This window comes from Salmo trutta, chromosome 19 (genome assembly GCF_901001165.1).
Source record: "Salmo trutta chromosome 19, fSalTru1.1, whole genome shotgun sequence".
In the NCBI taxonomy this organism is placed as follows: Eukaryota; Metazoa; Chordata; class Actinopteri; order Salmoniformes; family Salmonidae; genus Salmo; species Salmo trutta.
The window spans coordinates 25,803,529-25,824,298 of record NC_042975.1 but is presented as its reverse complement, the minus strand read 5'-3'; the positions used below and the strand labels follow the sequence as shown (position 1 = coordinate 25,824,298).

The 20,770-nt window shown below is 41.6% G+C and overlaps 2 protein-coding genes across 7 annotated transcripts in view; one reads left to right on the top strand and one right to left on the bottom strand.

Annotated features, from left to right (window-relative positions):
* LOC115154226 (E3 ubiquitin-protein ligase TTC3) overlaps positions 1 to 11,834 on the bottom strand; it is a 41,008-nt gene extending 29,174 nt beyond the window's left edge. Inside the window, exons 1-9 of one of the 5 annotated variants that reach the window (XM_029700228.1) lie at positions 11,620 to 11,834; positions 10,944 to 11,019; positions 10,737 to 10,779; positions 10,330 to 10,486; positions 10,145 to 10,226; positions 9,999 to 10,052; positions 7,482 to 7,614; positions 5,479 to 5,564; positions 2,090 to 2,184 (exon numbers count right to left, since the gene is read on the bottom strand). In XM_029700228.1, coding sequence (XP_029556088.1) covers positions 2,090 to 2,184; positions 5,479 to 5,564; positions 7,482 to 7,614; positions 9,999 to 10,052; positions 10,145 to 10,226; positions 10,330 to 10,486; positions 10,737 to 10,779; positions 10,944 to 11,009 — 716 coding nt within the window. In that variant the 5' untranslated portion in view covers positions 11,010 to 11,019; positions 11,620 to 11,834. The other 4 variants (XM_029700227.1, XM_029700229.1, XM_029700230.1 and 1 more) reach the window with 4 other exon arrangements.
* On the top strand, positions 10,940 to 13,812 carry pigp (phosphatidylinositol glycan anchor biosynthesis, class P). Of its 2 annotated transcripts, none has more exons than XM_029700234.1 (5): positions 10,940 to 11,013; positions 12,161 to 12,248; positions 12,435 to 12,507; positions 12,718 to 12,836; positions 13,361 to 13,812. In XM_029700234.1, the coding sequence occupies exons 2-5, from the start codon at positions 12,167 to 12,169 to the stop codon at positions 13,471 to 13,473; spliced, it is 387 nt and encodes a 128-aa protein (XP_029556094.1). In that variant the 5' UTR covers positions 10,940 to 11,013; positions 12,161 to 12,166; the 3' UTR covers positions 13,474 to 13,812. The 2 variants fall into 2 exon arrangements, with proteins under 2 accessions (XP_029556094.1, XP_029556093.1); XM_029700233.1 differs by lacking the exon at positions 10,940 to 11,013 and adding an exon at positions 11,934 to 12,055.
* Positions 13,813 to 20,770: the final 6,958 nt, after the last annotated feature.

The window sequence follows — 20,770 nt, the reverse complement described above, 5'->3', positions numbered from 1 at the left end:
GGTTAGAGCCTGTAAGTAAGCATTTCACTGTCAGGTTGTATTCGGCGCACATGACAAATACACTTTGATTTGATTTGCAGAGGGAGGTGTTCATTTCCAGGGTCCTGAACTTGGTGATGAGACTGGATGGGACTATGGTGTCAAATGCTGAGTTGTAGTCATTTAACAGCATTCTTATAGGTATTCCTTTTGTCCAGGTTGGTGAGGGCAGTGTAGAGTGCAATAGAGATTGAGTCATCTGTGGGTATTTTGGGGCGGTATGCAAAGTGGGTCCAGTGTGTCTGGGATGATTATGGCTCACATCAACACAACCAGCCTGTCACTGGGCCATGGACTGTAACACCAATGTATACACTGTGTATACAAGTCAACGTCAACCTAAAACAATTTCCTGCATTTGCATCAATTTCTGCATTTCCTGCACTCATTTGAGATTGTTTCCACACTGCCACAACATGGGCATAAATACTAGGCCTTATTTTTAACCAAATGCTGCAATGGCGATTTAGATCAAAACAGTGGGGTGAACTTTTGGAATAATGTTAATAGAATGTTTATCTAATTCTATAGTTAGAATATAAATAATAGTGGACACTTTGAATAGTGTTGTTTGACATGGCAACGAACAAAAATGCCATGCATGAGTTATTGTGACAGGGTAGAAACCAAAGTGATGTTCAGTGTTTCCTAGGGGACCCTATCATCTTTATTCATGCTTCGCCCATTCGCGTGCGAGTGAGAGAGTGAGAGTGAGAGAGAGAAGCGGAGTAAACTATGAAAATTGACATTACACACGGCGTATTACATTTAACAAACCAAACATTAAAATACTGTTATAGAAGGTAAAATAAAAACCCAAACCGGTCAGTGCATAAATAACGGTATATAGTAAAATACGGTATACTGCCCAGCCCTAGTTCTCAGTTAGCCATTGTTATGCAAATGACACCCGAAAAGCCCGTGGCCTTGCCTTGGCACCAAGACAGAGCAGGTCCACTGAGGACATGGCACAGTGACTCCCAGGAGCCGGATCTTGGAAAAACAAAAGTCTGATGCTTTTTTGTAAAACACCAGGGTAAATCCTTACTGGAAATGCACCAATTGGATGAAAACCTGGTTCAGTCTGCTTTCCAACAGACAATGGGAGACAAAGTCACCTTTCAGCAGGACAATAACCTAAAACAAGGCCAAATATACACGAGTTGCTTACCAAGACTACATTTATATTGTTCCTGAGTGGCCCAGTCACAGTTGACTTAAAATCTACGGCAAAATTTGAAAATGGCTCTCAAGCCATGATCAACAACTTCACAGTGCTTGAAGAATTTTTTTAAAGAAAAAATGGGCAAACATTGTACAATACAGGTGTGCAAAGCTCTTAGAATTACACAGAAAGACTCACAGCTGTAGTCACTGCTAAAAGTGAATACAGCTGTATTGACTCAGGGAGTTTAACACTTATCCAAATCAAGATGGCGTTTTATTTTCCATATTTTTAAAGATTGATTGTAATATTTTGTCAACAATCTACACAAATCCATTTTAATCCCATTTTGTAACAAAATGTGGAAAAAGTCAAGGGGTGTGAACTTTCTAAAGGCACTATGTTAAAAATGTCAAATGCAGCCATTTTTATCTCAATATCAAATCATTTCTGGGTAACAATTAAGTACCTTACTGTGATTGACCATTTTAATTTAAAACAAACCATAATAGCCTCTTTGCAAGCCTGTTGATGTCACCAGGCTGATCAAAACTTAATCCCACCCAAACAGAATGAAATTTCAGACGGTCTTTTCCAAAAGCTATTACACTAAAAGGGAATCATAATTTTCACATTACTCCAAACTGTGTGTGTGTGTGTATATATATCTCATATATATATATATATATATATATATATATATATATATATATATATATATATATATATATATATATATATATATATATATATATATATATATATATATATATATATATATATATATATAGAGAGAGAGAGAGATAGATATAAAAAATATTTAAAAAAAACAGGACAAATCACATTTGACTGCACTTGGCCACTAACACAAAAAATACCACTTACTGATATTTGATGGCTTTTGAGTAATACTTGACTGCTGCATCATACTTCTTTTTCTGAAACTGATCATTTCCTTTAGCCTTCATCTCTTCACTTTTCTGAGGAAATAAGGAAAAAAAGTATCTTAAAAAAATACATTGAAATAGAAAACATATGTCAACACAACTTACAAAAATGTAATGTAAATCCAGGAGGGTTTGTGTAAATCAGGGCTGTCAAACTAATTTTGCCCCGTGGGCCGCAGTCGGTCTTCAGCGCGGTCTGGAGGGAGGGCCGTACGGAAAATTGTTAACATTTCTCGCCCATCAATTTCGGAATTTGATGCCCCCTGACTGAATGATCATGCAAAACAGATTTCCCCTAAATGGAGATGGCCATAAACAATAATTACTAATGCTGCATAGTTCTGGAAAGGACTGGACATCAGCTTTCTGGTGAAAATAGTTATACAATCACTTGAGGACCAAACTCAAGTACATAGTAAAAATATGAAAATATTTAAATACACTACTCAAAAAAATAAAGGGAACACTTTAACAACACAATGTACCTCCAAGTCAATCACACTTCTGTGAAATCAAACTGTCCACTTAGGAAGCAACACTGATTGACAATACATTTCACATGCTGTTGTGCAAATGGAATAGACAACAGGTGGAAATTATAGGCAATTAGCAAGACACCCCCAATAAAGGAGTGGTTCTGCAGGTGGGGACCACAGACCTCTTCTCAGTTCAAATGCTTCCTGGCTGATGTTTTGGTCACTTTTGAATGCTGGCGGTGCATTCACTCTAGTGGTAGCATGAGACGGAGTCTACAACCCACACAAGTGGCTCAGGTAGTGCAGCTCATCCAGGATGGCACATCAATGCGAGCTGTGGCAAGAAGGTTTGCTGTGTCTGTCAGCGTAGTGTCCAGAGCATGGAGGCGCTACCAGGAGACAGGCCACTACATCAGGAGACGTGGAGGAGGCCGTAGGAGGGCAACAACCCAGCAGCAGGACCGCTACCTCCGCCTTTGTGCAAGGAGGAGCAGGAGAAGCACTGCCAGAGCCCTGCAAAATGACCTCCAGCAGGCCACAAATGTGCATGTGTCTGCTCAAACGGTCAGAAACAGACTCCATGAGGGTGGTATGAGGGCCCGACGTCCACAGGTGGGGGTTGTGCTTACAGCCCAACACCGTGCAGGACGTTTGGCATTTGCCAGAGAACACCAAGATTGGCAAATTCGCCACTGGCGCCCTGTGCTCTTCACAGATGAAAGCAGGTTCACACGGAGCACGTGACAGAGTCTGGAGACGCCGTGGAGAACGTTCTGCTGCCTGCAACATCCTCCAGCATTACCGGTTTGGCAGTGGGTCAGTCATGGTGTGGCATTTCTTTGGGGGTGCCGCACAGCCCTCCATGTGCTCGCCAGAGGTAGCCTGACTGCCATTAGGTACCGAGATGAGATCCTCAGACCCCTTGTGAGACCATATGCTGGTGCGGTTGGCCCTGGGTTCCTCCTAATGCAAGACAATGCTAGACCTCATGTGGCTGGAGTGTGTCAGCAGTTCCTGCAAGAGGAAGGCATTGATGCTATGGACTGGCCCGCCCGTTCCCCAGACCTGAATCCAATTGAGCACATCTGGGACATCATGTCTCGCTCCATCCACCAACACCACGTTGCACCACAGACTGTCCAGGAGTTGGCGGATGCTTTAGTCCAGGTCTGGGAGATCCCTCAGGAGACCATCCGCCACCTCATCAGGAGCATGCCCAGGCGTTGTAGGGCGGTCATACAGGCACGTGGAGGCCACACACACTACTGAGCCTCATTTTGACTCGTTTTAAGGACATGACATTCAAAGTTGGTTCAGCCTGTAGTGTGGTTTTCCACTTTAATTTTGAGTGCGACTCCAAATCCAGACCTCCATGGGTTGATAAATTGGATTTCCATTGATTATTTGTGTGATTTTGTTGTCAGCATATTCAACTATGTAAAGTTGAAAGTATTTAATAAGATTATTTATTTCATTCAGATCTAGGATGTGTTGTTTAAGTGTTCCCTTTATTTTTTTGAGCAGTATATATTTTTAAATCTACTCAAAAGCAGAATGACAAATGCTTTCTAAATATAGCAACAACCAAATGATAAACAACTTACTATATTGGCTTTATGATCATATTTAGTGACAATTTCAGCCCCCCATTGCATATAAACTGACAAGAGCATTTTCTGCCAAGCCTCCTCTGAGCGACAAAGAGATACCATTATAAGTGCTGCAGATTGGTTACTTCAACTTTACGCACAAATTAATTTCGTCCCCAGCTGAGAACATCACAGCAATGAAACCACAACTGTTGGGAGTCACTAGACTGTCCCCTTTCATATGCCGTCTCCCAGGCTGGGCTCCGCCGCTCAGAGGGAGAGCATATCCATTCTTTGCCTGGATAGGCCAGAAAATGTGACATCACTCCCTACGCAAACGTTGGGTGGGAAACCTGACACTTCAAGGTCAGCTCCGCCAACAGAGTGGCAGCGAAGAGAGGACAGATGGGGCTTTCTGGCACTATAAGGCACTGGACCCTACAACATTCACGGAGCGCTTTGTACACCAAAATGTCAGTCTGAACCAGTCCAGAACTGCTCAAAGTTCACTATATTGGGGACTTAACATCAAAGACGCTAGCTTTCATTTAGCAAACAGGACACAGTCAAAGTCTAAATTAAAAACTACAGGGTTGGATCAAATCCAATCCAACACAACAGTGGAACTCTATTTTCAAGTACTGTGGCAGCAACATCATGTTATGGGCAGGTACTGGGGAGTTTCAGGATCAAAATAAATATGAAAGAAGCAAAGCCCTGGTAAAATGACACAGGAAAACCCACCTCAGTATTCTGAAAATCAAACCCTGGGATCTAGTTTTATTTTTCAGCGAGACAATTAGGAAAACATTTTATAAAACTTTCTTTCACTTTGAAAATGTGGAGTAGGTTATGTAGATCTGTAGGAAAAACATAATTAAATTTAAAAAGGGACTAAATTAAGGCAGCAAAATGTGAAAATAGTTAAAGGGTGTGTAGGTTATCTATAGGCACTGTAGATCCAACATCACATGTACATAGTTTTGATTTGGTTTTAGTCATTTTAAAGTATACGGAGTATGTTTCTCTAAAAAACGAAGAATAACATTTTTTTTTAAAGTCACCCGTGGGCCAGATTTGGCCCGTGAGGGGGGGTCCATCTACTGGTGTAAGTCATAGATCAACTTAGTCCATTACAAAAAGAAGGTATATCTTCTAAAACAGATTACTACAATTGGGACCATCTTTATATCTTTAGATAAAATTAGGTGAGGGCATTGAGCCCATCAAGGATGACAAAATATCAAATACAGGCTTCTTACCTCAATAAACCATTGGCAGGGGCCCTGTGCAAGCTCTCGCATACATGTTTTTTTACTGACTCCCATGGCCTGTGTATAGCGAGCATCTGATGAGAAGAGGTTAATGATGTTCATATTGGGACACATTCACTGCTAACCAAGTTCCCAGAGTAGGATAAACCATGTGACATTTTATTGCCCAGTAACCTTTCAGCCTCTAACCTACCTACCATGTTGTACCTTTCAACCCTCTAAGCTACAGTGAGGGAAAAAAAGTATTTGATCCCCTGCTGATTTTATACATTTGCCCACTGACAAAGAAACGATAAGTCTATGATTTTAAATAGTAGGTTTATTTGAACAGTGAGAGACAGAATAACAAATAAAAAATCCAGAAAAACATGTCAAAAACGTTATAAATTGATTTGCATTTTAATGAGGGAAATAAGTATTTGACCCCCTCAAATCAGAAAGATTTCTGGCTCCCAGGTGTCTTTTATACAGGTAAGGAGCTGAGATTAGGAGCACACTCTTAAAGGGAGTGCTCCTAATCTCAGCTTGTTACCTGTATAAAAGACACCTGTCCACAGAAGCAATCAGTCAATCAGATTCCAAACTCTCCACCATGGCCAAGACCAAAGAGCTCTCCAAGGATGTCAGGGACAAGATTGTAGACCTACACAAGGCTGGAATGGGCTACAAGACCATCGCCAAGCAGCTTGGTGAGAAGGTGACAACAGTTGGTGCGATTATTCGCAAATGAAAGAAACACAAAAGAACTGTCAATCTCCCTCGGCCTTGGGCTCCATGCAAGATCTCACCTTGTGGAGTTGCAATGATCATGAGAACGGTGAGAAAATCAGCCCAGAACTACACAGGAGGATCTTGTCAATGATCTCAAGGCAGCTGGGACCATAGTCACCAAGAAAACAATTGGTAACACACTACGCCGTGAAGGACTGAAATCCTGCAGCGCCCACAAGGTCCCCCTGCTCAAGAAAGCACATATACATGCCCGTCTGAAGTTTGCCAATGAACATCTGATTCAGAGGACAACTGGGTGAAAGTGTTGTTGTCAGATGAGACCAAAATGGAGCTCTTTGGCATCAACTCAACTCACCGTGTTTGGAGGAGGAGGAATGCTGCCTATGACCCCAAGAAAACCATCCCCACGTCAAACATGGAGGTGGAAACATTATGCTTTGGGGGTGTTTTTCTGCTAAGGGGACAGGACAACTTCACCGCATCAAAGGGACGATGGACGGGGCCATGTACTGTCAAATCTTGGGTGAAAACCTCCTTCCCTCAGCCAGGGCATTGAAAATGGGTCGTGGATGGGTATTCCAGCATGACAATGACCCAAAACACACGGCCAAGGCAACAAAGGAGTGGCTCAAGAAGAAGCACATTAAGGTCCTGGAGTGGCCTAGCTAGTCTCCAGACCTTAATCCCATAGAAAATCTGTGGAGGGAGCTGAAGGTTTGAGTTGCCAAACATCAGCCTCGAAACCTTAATGACTTGGAGAAGATCTGCAAAGAGGAGTGGGACAAAATCCCTCCTGAGATGTGTGCAAACCTGGTGGCCAACTACAAGAAACATCTGACCTCTGATTGCCAACAAGGGTTTTGCCACCAAGTACTAAGTCATGTTTTGCAGAGGAGTCAAATACTTATTTCCCTCATTAAAATGCAAATCAATTTACAACATTTTTGACATGCGTTTTTCTGGTTTTTTTTGTTGTTATTCTGTCTCTCACTGTTCAAATAAACCTACCATTAAAATTATAGACTGATCATTTCTTTGTCAGTGGGCAAACGTACAAAATCAGCAGGGGATCAAATACTTTTTTCCCCTCACTGTACCTATCACTAAACCCTGCCTGGGCATCAATGGGTTAATATTTTGTGAGAGAAGGCTTTAAAAACACAATGGTCTGAGTCTCAAACAGTCACAGTCACAGTACATCATCACATCACCATATGAACAGCAATGGATGCCACTGCCTGACTCAGAGTGGTTCTTACACTCAGCGAAGATGAGCTGAAGAGCAGCAAAGCAGTTCCCTCTGGGGCCCAGCTCCTGAACCTGCTGCTTGATGCGGGGCTCTCCTGTCTGCTCCAGCCAGCATATTGCATCATCCAGGACCTCCAGCACATGCTGACCAGAGAGTTACCAATCAACAAAACACTGATTTAGTCCTTACCATTGTCATAAGACAATTAGGGCTGGGCGATATATTGTATTCTAAGGTATACCGGTATGGATCCACATACCGGTATGAAATTCTACAATACCCACTATAAAAGGTTTTTTGATAGTGTTAAATATGAAAAGTTCTACAAATAAGAATACTTTCAGTTTGGTCAAAACAAAATCAGAGCGAAGAAAGCCCATTAAAACCACTTACTATTAATTTGATGCCATGTTAAGGTCATGTGCTACATACAAAGCATATTTAACTTTTACTATTAAGAAATGTAAAATAATGCCATAATTCTGAAAAAATAGTGATATTATATACTGCTCAAAAAAATAAAGGGAACACTTAAACAACACATCCTAGATCTGAATGAAATAAATAATCTTAAATACTTTTCTTTACATAGTTGAATGTGCTGACAACAAAATCACAAAAAAATAAATCAATGGAAATCTAATTTATCAACCCATGGAGGTCTGGATTTGGAGTCAAACTCAAAATTAAAGTGGAAAACCACACTACAGGCTGATCCAACTTTGATGTAATGTCCTTAAAACAAGTCAAAATGAGGCTCAGTAGTGTGTGTGGCCTCCACGTGCCTGTATGACCTCCCTACAACGCCTGGGTATGCTCCTGATGAGGTGGCGGATGGTCTCCTGAGGGATTACCTCCGAGACCTGGACTAAAGCATCCGCCAACTCCTGGACAGTCTGTGGTGCAACGTGGCGTTGGTGGATGGAGCGAGACATGATGTCCCAGATGTGCTCAATTGGATTCAGGTCTGGGGAACGGGCGGGCCAGTCCATAGCATCAATGCCTTCCTCTTGCAGGAACTGCTGACACACTCCAGCCACACGAGGTCTAGCAATGTCTTGCATTAGGAGGAACCCAGGGCCAACCGCACCATAATATGGTCTCACAAGGGGTCTGAGGATCTCATCTCGGTACCTAATGGCAGTCAGGCTACCTCTGGCAAGCACATGGAGGGCTGTGCGGCACCCCCAAAGAAATGCCACCCCACACCATGACTGACCCACTGCCAAACCGGTCATGCTGGAAGATGTTGCAGGCAGCAGAAAGTTCTCCACGCGTCTTCAGACTCTGTCACGTGCTCAGTGTGAACCTGCTTTCATCTGTGAAGAGCACAGGGCGCCAGTGGCGAGTTCTCTGGCCAATGCCAAACGTCCTGCACGGTGTTGGGCTGTAAGCACAACTCCCACCTGTGGACGTCGGGCCCTCATACCACCCTCATGGAGTCTGTTTCTGACCGTTTGAGCAGACACATGCACATTTGTGGCCTGCTGGAGGTCATTTTGCAGGGCTCTGGCAGTGCTCCTCCTGCTCCTCCTTGCACAAAGGCGGAGGTAGCGGTCCTGCTGCTGGGTTGTTGCCCTCCTACGGCCTCATCCACGTCTCCTGATGTAGTGGCCTGTCTCCTGGTAGCGCCTCCATGCTCTGGACACTACGCTGACAGACACAGCAAACCTTCTTGCTACAGCTCGCATTGATGTGCCATCCTGGATGAGCTGCACTACCTGAGCCACTTGTGTGGGTTGTAGACTCAGTCTCATGCTACCACTAGAGTGAAAGTACCGCCAGCATTCAAAAGTGACCAAAACATCAGCCAGGAAGCATAGGAACTGAGAAGTGGTCTGTGGTCCCCACCTGCAGAACCACTCCTTTATTGGGGGTGTCTTACTAATTGCCTATAATTTCCACCTGTTGTCTATTCCATTTGCACAACAGCATGTGAAATGTATTGTCAATCAGTGTTGCTTCCTAAGTGGACAGTTTGATTTCACAGAAGTGTGATTGACTTGGAGTTACATTGTGTTGTTTAAGTGTTCCCTTTATTTTTTTGAGCAGTGTATTTTGGCCATATCGCCCAGCGCTAGAGACAACACACCAATCTGCAATGGTTGATAATGGGAAATTCATGCACATCAGGTTGCTAGATATTCCATGTGACAAATCAGGTTGACGAATGACTCCAATGAAAGCAGCGATTCAAATGTACCACCACCAAACAGGACATTCCGGTTTCCTTATCTCTTGGGTATGTACCAGGTCAGCAGGGTGTAAATAGATTCCTGAGGAGTTCTTAACCAATGAAGATGGGCACCCTACCCTTTGGCTTCCATAAACACTAAGGAGCATTGTGCCCCATTTCCCAGGCATGAAGAGAACATTATTGTATTCTTATGAATAATTACTTTGAGGGGACAAGAAACCATGTTGCTCTAAAAATGGAGTAAGATATGAGCAAGTGAAAGCAGTGATTATGCATCGTATTTGCTTTTTTTGGTGGGGTGGGGGGGGCAAAGGCAAGCATTCCACCTACCAAGTTAAATGTATTGCTTATCCAGATCATATGCCTTGTCTGATCTTCTAATAACTGGAAGAGAAAACAAATGACAGCATGAGTCTTCTCAGATTCAACACTGCAATTCCTGTATGGTGGCATTTTCATTGTAACAAGAAACTTACACATCCTTTTTCCATCGCTCTGAGGATAGCTTCCAATATTTCAATCCTGTGCAGTCTCTTCAGACTCAAGTCATTGCTGACACTAGAGAAGGTAAGGTGAAATGAGAACTTGAGTCTTAACACACTGTACTAAGGAATAAAGAATGTGTGGCAGGGAGTTAAATTACTCTCAAACTAATTCTTACTTTGAATCTAGGAAGCCCACTTGCACAGCCCAGCGTGTGGTGTTGTGATTCTCTCGACAAAGCAGAATGTGATACCAAAAGGCAGATACATGCATCAACTGTGCTGCTTTCTTTTTCAAACTGACAGAGAGTTTATTCCATCGCTCAAATGTATCATCTGCACCAAAAACAGAATGAGTTATACAGATGAACATAGTTTCTCCTCCAATCCCATTTGATCCTCAATCGTCACCCCCACTCTGAATGGATATGTTTGTAGTCTCCAACAGTGGAGGGTCTGGGTCACACCTGTCCAGCCCCAATACCTATTCCCAACCACCACAGTGAGTGTCAGTACTATGAGCAAGCAACTAGCTAGTGTCAGTACTAGATGCGTGTAAGCGACTAGTGTTCTTGCTACTTCTTACCTGGAGGTTGCAGGGCTACAAAGGGATTGTCTTTGACATAGATCTTGAGGAAGAAAAGTTTTGTTAATAATGTAATGTCTAATGACGTATTGCAAACGTTACATGATAACACTAGTAGAGTCCATTTTCAAAATGTATCTTATAAGTATTCCCTTCGGTCTTACATTCATATTTAATGACACGTCAACAATCATCCTTTTTACTTACAAATTTCGCCCCGTGTCTGATATCGTCGTAGTCCACAAACTCTGGACCAGAGTCTGAATCTGACATTTTGGTAAGTCTGAAACAAGAATAATGTCATCATGGAGTCGTGACAATACACAGTAGCTAACTAACATTGCACGAGTTAACGTTCGCTAGTTAGTTATATCGACAAGCTTACTAGCCAACTTAGCTAGCTATTACTCAACGAACATGTAACGTTACCAAGATAACGTACCGCAGGTTAATTGACTGCTAAAACGAGCTAACTAATGTAAGCTAAAAGTGACAGTTCCGCCTCTAAATAACTTGTCTAGCTAAGTGCTAACATTACAACAAACTCGGTTAGTTAGCTAACGTTATCTGGTACTGTGCTTCCTACCAGTAACTAATTAACTATAACGTTAGCTAGATGATAGACAGGAAAGTTATACATCCATCTAACTAGTGAGCCATTGTCTAACTACGGGGGGCATCTGATTTCCCGAAGCATCGAACCTCACCTTGAAAGAAACGTTTGCTAGCTAGCTAATTTAGTTTTGTTGGCTCGCTTACTAGCAACTACGCACCGTTCTTTCCTCGCTTTGCCGCGAGACAACATTCAGCTACTTTATCTCGACACCACGACCAATACATACACTAGCTACAAAAAAAATAAGGGCCAGTGCACACAACTTGCCTTTCTTATTCACTTCCTGAAATTATTTGTAAATCTGTTTTATGGCCGGCAACATGTTCATTAAGGGACGCGTTGCTTGCATTTGTAATCTGTTGCTAGTTTCCGAACCACATCACACATACATAAATAAGCACAGTCATAAACCCCGCCTATTTCTACAATGTATCTTCTTAAAAATGTTATTTTAAACCTAACCTTAACCACACTGATAACCTTATGCCTAACCTTAAATTAAAACCACATTTTTACGATATAGCTAGTGGAAACATTCCTCCTCGCTTACGTTCACATGACAAAGTCACATGACAAAGTTACCAACATCCACTTCCGGAATGTAGCGAAACAAAATAATAAAGATGGTTAGAAGATTCCCTTCCTAGCCCTACGAAAAAGCGTCACGTTTCTGTATCTTCGAACGAAGCATGCTGATGTTGTGGTGAATATATATATATATATAATCATACATTAGCCTGTTACAACCAATCAATTCAGCTGTGTTATATTTACCTCTATCTCATCTCTCTTTTATATTTGGATTCAGATTGTCATGGTGGAAAATTCTCCCTCCCCCCTGCCAGAAAGGGCCATCTACGGCTTTGTTCTGTTCCTTGGCTCACAATTTGGCTTCTGTAAGTCCCAGTCATATGTCCTTTGTGTTTAGTCTGTTTAAGGCAATGACTGTTGAAGTTGGGCATTCAATGCCATATTATTATCTGTAGGCTATGTGAAAATGCCAAATGTGCTCTCAAATGTAGTGTCAATCAGCATTGTTTTATGTACTTTATGTTTTTGACCCATTTCTGCTTCTTCTGCAGTTTTGTATTTGGTGTGGGCCTATGTACCAGATGAATGGCTTCATGCAATAGGGCTTACTTACTGGCCTCAAAAGTAAGTCAATCGAAATGAGACCACTGAACATGTTTATGATTTACCTAATAATTCATATAGAAAAATAATACATCATTATATCAGGTAAAGCTACATTTCTGAACTTATTGACAATCTGCTAATCTTTTTCCTTGATACCTGTATTTTGTATATTGCCCATGATGGTCCTGATTGAGTTTATTTTTTATATCCTATCTGCTGTCTCTGTAGGTATTGGGCTGTTGCTGTGCCAATCTATCTGCTGGCTGCAGTAATAGTCTGTATAGTAATGTTGTTTGGGGTGAACATGATTAACACTGCTCCACTCAGCTCAGTGGACAACATAACAGGTAAGCATCAGGCAGCAGGAGACTGACTGTATGGACACAATGTCCATACAGTCAGTTGGAATTACTGTATGTCTGATCTGAAAGTATAATTCATGATAATCTGCATTGTAAGATTTCAGTATACCCAGACCTGTGTGAGTGCCGTAAATGTTTTTCCTTGACTTTCATGGTAACTTAATTCAGTGATCAGGTTCATCTGGTTCCTCTAGATGTCTGGAAAGTTCTACAATCACTCTATTGTTGTGAATTCCTATCTCTGTCCTTGTTTTAAACCAAGAAGTCCCATTTGAGATGAAAATAAAAACATTTCGTAGTGAGTCATGGCCAAGAAAGGAAACTCAACTCCAAAATTGTATATCACAAGACAATTAGACTAACAGATGACAGTATTTACGACCTAGAAGTTTTTAGCGCTAAAGGATTTTGTACCATGGATTTGTTTTCTATTAGGTTTTATAATATCTGTCTCTCTTAATCTAGTAACCGTCACTGTAACCTATAGCCTACCTTATTGTCTTGAACAGATGTCTATGCCAGAGGTCAGCGGATAGATGACTGCCAGAAGAGGGTCATACCCAGATTAAAGGATGTTTCCATCAGTGAAGTGAACAGAATGTTTTATTTATCACCTCAATGACAACCAGATTTGTCGCAAAGTGAATACGGGACCAGGAAGTATGGCATTACCTCAGTGAGGATGCTGATTAAGAAAATTAACAAATAGCTGATTGATGCAGTATTTTATATGCACTGCAGAGATAATTGCTTGATGGAAAAGTGTTTTCTCATATGATCCTTATTTAGTATTTGTCAAGAGCTACAGTTTTTTTCCCCCTATTGTAAATGTCTTTCAAATTATTTCCATTTTTTATTGGAATTTTCATTTTGTGGTATAAATGATTTGGACCTGGATTCACAAGTCGTCTGAAAAATAAATCTCAGAAGCTCCTCAAGAAGAGCGTTCCGTAGAAAGTTATTGGATGCAATATTGTAACATTTATCACAAACTTCACACACATTTTCATGTTAATATGTTCATTATCTTCTCGTCTTAAAACCATGTGAACTGATCTTAATTATTATATTTGTGCTTTTTGGTTTAACTTATATAGGACTCCAGGCTGTGGATATGCTGTTGATCAATGGTATTAATCTTAAAACATACCTGCATGATATAAGGTATTGCTCGCCTGAGGTAGAGTACCTCATGATAAACTGTAGACCACACTACCAACCGAGAGAGTTTTCATCTATATTATTCATAGCCGTCTATTTACCACCACAAACCGATGCTGGGTCTAGGACCGCACTCAACGAGCTGTATAAGTCCATAAGCAAACAAGAAAATGCTCATCTAGAAGCGGCGCTCCTAGTGCCTGGGGACTTTAATGCATGCAAACTTAAATCCATTGTACCTCATTTCTACCAGCATGTCACGTGCAACCCGAGGGAAAAAAACTCTAGACCACCTTTACTCCACACACAGAGACGCATACAAAGCTTGCCCTCCAAATTCAGTCCATAATTCTATCTTCCTGATTCCTGCTTATAAGCAAGAAAGCTGGAAGTACCAATGACTCGCTCAATTCGGAAGTGGTCAAATGATGTGGATGCTACGCTACAGGACTGTTTTGCTAGCACAGACTGGAATATGTTCCGGGATTCATCCAAAGGTATTGAGGAGTATACCACCTCAGTCACGGGCTTCATCAATAAGTGCATTGAAGACATTGTCTCCACAGTACTCGTACGTACATATCCCAACCAGAAGCCGCGGATTACAGGTAACATCCTCACCGAGCTAAAGACTAGAGCAGCCGCTTTCAAGGAGTTGGACACTAATCCGGACGCTTAGAAGAAATACCGCTATACCCTCAGATGAACCATCAAACAGGCAAAGCGTCAACACAGGACTAAAATTGAATTGTACTCTGACGCTCGTCGGATGTCGCAGGGCTTGAAAACTATTACATACTACAAAGGGAAACCCAGCCGCGAGCTGTCCAGTGTCGCAAGCCTATCAGACTAGCTAAATTACTTTAATGCTCGCTTTGAGGCAAGCAAAACTGGAGCATGCATGAGAGCACTAGCTGTTCCGGACGACTGTGTGATCACGCTCTCCGTAGCCGATGTGAGCAAAACATTTTAAACAGGTCAACATTCACAAGGCCATGGGGCCAGACGGATTACCAGGATGCGTACTCAGAACATGCGAAGACCTACTGGCAAGTGTCTTCACTGACATTTTCAACCTCTCCCTGACCAAGTCTGTAATACCTACATGTTTCAAGCAGACCACCATAGTCCCTGTGCCCAAGGAAGCGAAGATAACCTGCCTAAATGACTATCGCCCCATAGCACTCATGTCAGTAGCCATGAAGTGCTTTGAAAGGCTGGTCGTGGCTCACTTCAACACTATCATCCTGGAAACCCTAGACCCACTCCAAGTCGCATACCGCCCCAACAGATCCACAGATGACACAATCTCAATCGCACTCCACCCTGCCCTTTCCCACCTGGACAAAAATAACACCTATGTAAGAATGCTGTTCATTGACTACAGCTCAGCGTTCAACACCATACTACTCACAAAGCTCATCACTAAGCTAAGGACCCTGGGACTGAACACCTCCCTCTGCAACTGGATCCTGGACTTCCTGACGGGCTGTCCCCAAGTGGTAAGAGTAGGGACAACACATCTGCATGCTGATCCTTAACACTGGGGCCCCTCAGGGGTGTGTGCTTAGTACCCTCCTGTACTCCCTGTTTACCCACGACTGCGGGGCCAAGTACGACACCAACGCCATCATTAAGTTTGCCGACGACACAACGGTGGTAGGCCTGATCACAGACAACCACGAGACAGCCTATAGGGTGGAGGTCAGACCTGGAAGTGTGGTGCCAGGACAACAACCCTCAATGTGAGCAAGACAAAGGAGCTGATCGTGGACTACAGGAAAAGGAGGGCCAAACACGCCCCCATTCACATCGACGGGGCTGTAGTTGAGCGGGTCGAGAGTTTCAAGTTCCTTGGTGCCCACATTCCCAACAAACTATCATGGTCCAACACATTTTTCCCCTCAGGAGACTGAAAAGATTTGGCATGGGTCCCCAGATCCTCCAAAACGTTCTACAGCTGCACTATCGAGAGCATCCTAACCGGTTGCATCACGGTCTGGTATGGCAACTGCTCGGCATCCGACCGTAAGGCACACTGCCCAGTACATCACTTGGGCCAAGCTTCCTGCCATCCAGGACCTATATACTAGGCGGTGTCAGAAAAAGGCCCAATGTATTTTTTAAACTACAGTCACCCAAGTCATGCTGTTCTCTGCTACCGCACAGCAAGCGGTACCGGAGCGCCAAGTCTAGGTCTAAAAGGCTCCATAACAGGTTCTACCCCCAAGCCATAAGACTGCTGAACAATTAGTCTGGGTGGCCATTGACTTTATTGACTTTATTTGTACACTATGCATAGTCACTTTACCCCTACCTACATGTACAAATTACCCCAACTAACCTGTACCTCCGCACATTGACTCGGTACCTGTACCCCCTGTATATATCCTTGTTATTTTATTGTGTTACTTTTTCTTTTTTACTCAAGTTTATTTAGTAAATCTTATCTCTATTTCTTGAACTGCATTGTTGGTTAAGGGCTCGTCGTAAGTAAGCATTTCACTGTAAGGTCTACCTGTTGTATTCGGTGCATGTGACAAATAAAATTTGATTAGATTTTTAATGGTCCACCATCCACTGTATTGAGCCTGTTGTCTTATTTAAAGGCTCGGGACAAGCAGAGGGCAGTTTTGTCGCCATAACTGGCATCACTCCTCACGATTGGAGTTTGCTGAGGTTTTTAGATGCACCTTTTCCATCACCTCCATGTGACAGGACAAATATTTGACTTGCAGATGAACCCTGGGCAGCCAGGTGACCTGACCACAGCAGCTTGCACATCATTTGCTCTTCAACATCTTTTGATAATCCATCATCACGGACCACTCGACTAACTAATGAAAATGCAGATGGAAAAGGTTGTGTAATGGAATGTATAGCATTAGGGGTGCTGTGTGGAACGAGATGAGTTGGTCTTATGTTAATCCAATGACTGTATTAATATTGATAAGTCATAAATATGAGATCATTGACTTCTCCATTTTAGAATGCATTAACCTTTGGATGATCCAAATCAAGTATTATGCTTGTGCTTCTATGATGTGCTCCATTCAGTTGGGGTGAGGACAGTAGGTTTATGACCTTCTGAACTCATCAGACTGCAAGTGAAATGGTCACCTCACTATCTCCTCATCTTCAGGATTTCGCTGAGACTCCTCAATCAGTCTGCTGCCCACCTCAGTGACCAAGCCACCCACTGGGGCCTGACAACCCCCTATCCTCTCCTCTCGGCCCTAGCCTCTCCCAGCCAGCCCACCAGACAGGTCAGCCGGCCACCTCAGCCAGGCCGCCCAGATAAACTATCATAAACAAACAAGAGGTTGGGATCAGATGGCTGGCCAGCATTTAACCTCTGGAGGGCCACTAGGTCCTTCAGCTTTGCTGGACCTGATGATGGAGAAGCCACTGCCATTCCCCCTTGTGAGTGTGTGTGTGTTGGGGGGGCACGCAAAAGGCCATGCTGGCCAGTCAGTTGAGGGCTAAACTTGCCCCAAGTCTCACCTTTAGTCCAGGCTTTGATCACTGGATCCAGTATCATTAGGAGTGATTAGGGAGTGACCAATCCAACTTATAACCAATGGTTTTCCAACTGTTTTCTGATCTCTCTGAGTTCCAGGGAAATATTCAGTGGTGGACCATAATGTTTAGAAGATCCCATATAAGATCATCACAACCTTGGTCACTGTAAATTAATTTGTATACTCTTTCTCTGCCATTGAAATTCATTGTTATTCATGTGAGAGATGTTCTTTTGTACACTGAGTGTACAAAACATTAGGAACACCTTCCTAAAATTGTTTTGCACGCCTTTTTCCCTCAGAACAGCCTCAATTTGTCGGGGCATGGACTCTACAAGGTTTCGAAAGTGTTCAACAGGGATGCTGGCCCATGTTGGCTGGATGTCCTTTGGGTGGTGGACCATTCTTGATACACACGGGAACCTGTTGACATGAAAAACCCAGCAAAGGCACTTACATCTTTTGTCTTGCCCATTCACCCCCTGAGTGGCAAACATATACAATCCATGTCTCAAGGCTTAAAAATCCTTCTTTAACCTGTTTCCTTCGTCTACACTGATTGAAATGGATTTAACAAATGACATCAATAAGAGATCATGGCATTCACCTGGTCAGTTAATGCCATGGAGCGTGTGTTCCTAATGTTTTGTTAACTCAATATATGTACTAAAAGAGTCAGTGGATTTGCAGTGTTTGACATATGCCTGTTCCTCGTCCTCTATTTTGCTTATCACGGTTGATTGGATCTGTTTCTTCCCTTTGTAGCATGAGCTTGTACTGGCTTGTCCTAGTGGTTAGCGAGGCCTTCTAGGACCCCAAGACCTAAATGTTGACAGGTTCATGCCATCTGATTCCATTTGCCTTTGTGTTGCACGGTAATGTCCCTTGGAGCAATATCTGCTACCTTAAAAAAAAGAGCATTGGTCAGCCCATATTAAATTATTGATACTCCCTGTGGTCTTTGTATATTTAGGAATAGGTTACTTACTAGTTTACTCCCAAATAGGTGTAATGTGCTGAATAGCAAATACCTCTAATAATCCATGAGCCAGACCCCCAGATTTGGGCAGTTGGACTCACTTGGGCCGATGATAGTAATTTTTTTTAAAGGTCTATGTCCCCAGAGTTGGAAAATATGTGATAGCAGTGCAACAATGATAGCTTTCTGTGTGGTATCACGCTTTCTTTCATCCCTCCATTCCATTCATTTTTCCCATAGGGATTTTACCCTATGATAAACAATGTCCATATACAACAAGTTATTGCTCGCGTATACCCTTTAGAACTTTGACCGTTGACCTCTAGGATACATATCATAATTACCTATATAAATGACTTTAAAACAGAAACCCTGGTACATTTTAAACTTTGTTTGACAAGTGGTTCTGAAAGGTCATAAAATGACCTTTTAAATGATATATAAAATAACCAACTTTTAAAGCACCAGCTACAACTATTGTTAAAATCTCCCATATTGTGCCATTGACATTAGAATGTTGGAATCTTTGGAAGCCAAAGATATTATACAAGACAATTGGAGGAAAGCCCAACTATTTAAGTCTTATGGGAAATATTGGGAATTAATGAAGTATGAAATAAGACAAACAGCCATGAAGAGAGGTAAAGAAATTACTGAACTTAAAAGATTGAGGGAAGATAAACTTGTTAAGGAAATACTTTCTCTAATCTCTATAGAGGACCTTGATGAAGAAGGAAAGGGTCAGTTATTCTCTTTACAACTAGAAATGGACCGAATGTATGAAGAGAGAGCAAAAGGGGCATTTGTAAGATCAAGAAGGAGATGGTTGGAGGAAGGTGAAAAAATACTAAATACTTTTACAATTTAGAAAGAAAGAATTCTGAATTTACATCTATTCATAAGATCAATATAGATGGCAAAGAAAATGAAAACCCCAAAGATATTTCAAAATCTGTTTCGGAATTCTATGGTAACCTTTATACCAGTAATGCCTGTCCTACTAGTGAAATATCTGCCTTTCTAGACTCTGTCAAAGACTGTGCAAAATTCATAGATGAAGACTTGTGATGAAATAATTTCTATTAATGAAATAAAAAAAATGTATCAGCAAGTTAAAAGAGAACAAATCTCCAGGGAATGATGGCATTATTAGTGAATTCTATAAATATTTTCAGGATGATATTATTTAATTTATATTTAATGTTTTTAAGGAGGCAATTGATTTAGGGGTCCTGCCTGTTTCTATGACACAGGGCCTAATTTCTGTAATACCTAAGCCAAACAAAGATTCTATGATGTTAGAAAATTGGAGACCAATCACATTAATGAACAATGATGGAAAGATACTTGCATCCATCTTTGCAGAAAGACTTAAAAAAGGTCTTGACCAAATCATTGACGATACCCAGTCTGGTTTTGTGAAGGGCAGACATATATGTAATAATATTCGACTAGTATTGGACTTGATAGACTACAATGAGCACATTATGGAAGATAGCTTTATTTTATTTGTAGACTTTTACAATGCATTTGATACAGTTGAACATTATTTTATTTTTGAGACTCTTCGATTTTTTTGGTTTTGGTCAATGTTTTCAAAATGTAATTAAGACACTTTACAATAATAATAACAGCTCTGTTAAATTATCCCTTGGAACTTCACAAAGATTCGACATTAGACGTGGAATTAAACAAGGATGCCCAATTTCTCCTTTCTTATTTTTATTGGTCACACAAGTTATGGCACTTCATATAAATAAGGATAGTTTTAGGGGTATTCAGATACAAGACAAAAAGATAAAATGTTCACAATTGGCTGACGATACCACCATTTTTTGAAAGATCATAATGAAGTCAAGAAAGCTATTGAGTGTATTAATGCCTTCACACATGTATCAGGTTTATCTCTGAATATTAGGAAATGTGAATTAATTGCGTTGAAAAGATGTGACTTAAACTCAGTATGTAATATCCTGTAAAAGATGTGATCACATATCTTGGTATTACAGTTAGCAAAGATCAGAAAGAAAGGGCCAACTTAAATTTCTCTCCTATTGTAGAGAAAATTGGAAAGAGATTTAACTCCTGGTTATTAAGAGATCTTTCTTTATCTGGACGTGTACTTTTTTCAAAATCTGAAGGTCTGTCCAGATTAGTTTATACCTCCCTTGCCTTGGCTGTTCCTCTGTCAGTAACTAAAATGGTTGATACGAAATTATTTAACTTCATATAGAGGAATAAACCACATTATTTAAGAA

Bases quoted from the DNA above. Each gene is read 5' to 3' on its own strand.
- pigp (XM_029700234.1), top strand. From the start codon at position 12,167: ATGGTGGAAAATTCTCCCTCCCCCCTGCCAGAAAGGGCCATCTACGGC. The intron at 12,508-12,717 runs GTAAGTCAATCG...CTGTCTCTGTAG, and splicing joins CTTACTTACTGGCCTCAAAA to GTATTGGGCTGTTGCTGTGC. The intron at 12,837-13,360 runs GTAAGCATCAGG...TGTCTTGAACAG, and splicing joins CTCAGTGGACAACATAACAG to ATGTCTATGCCAGAGGTCAG.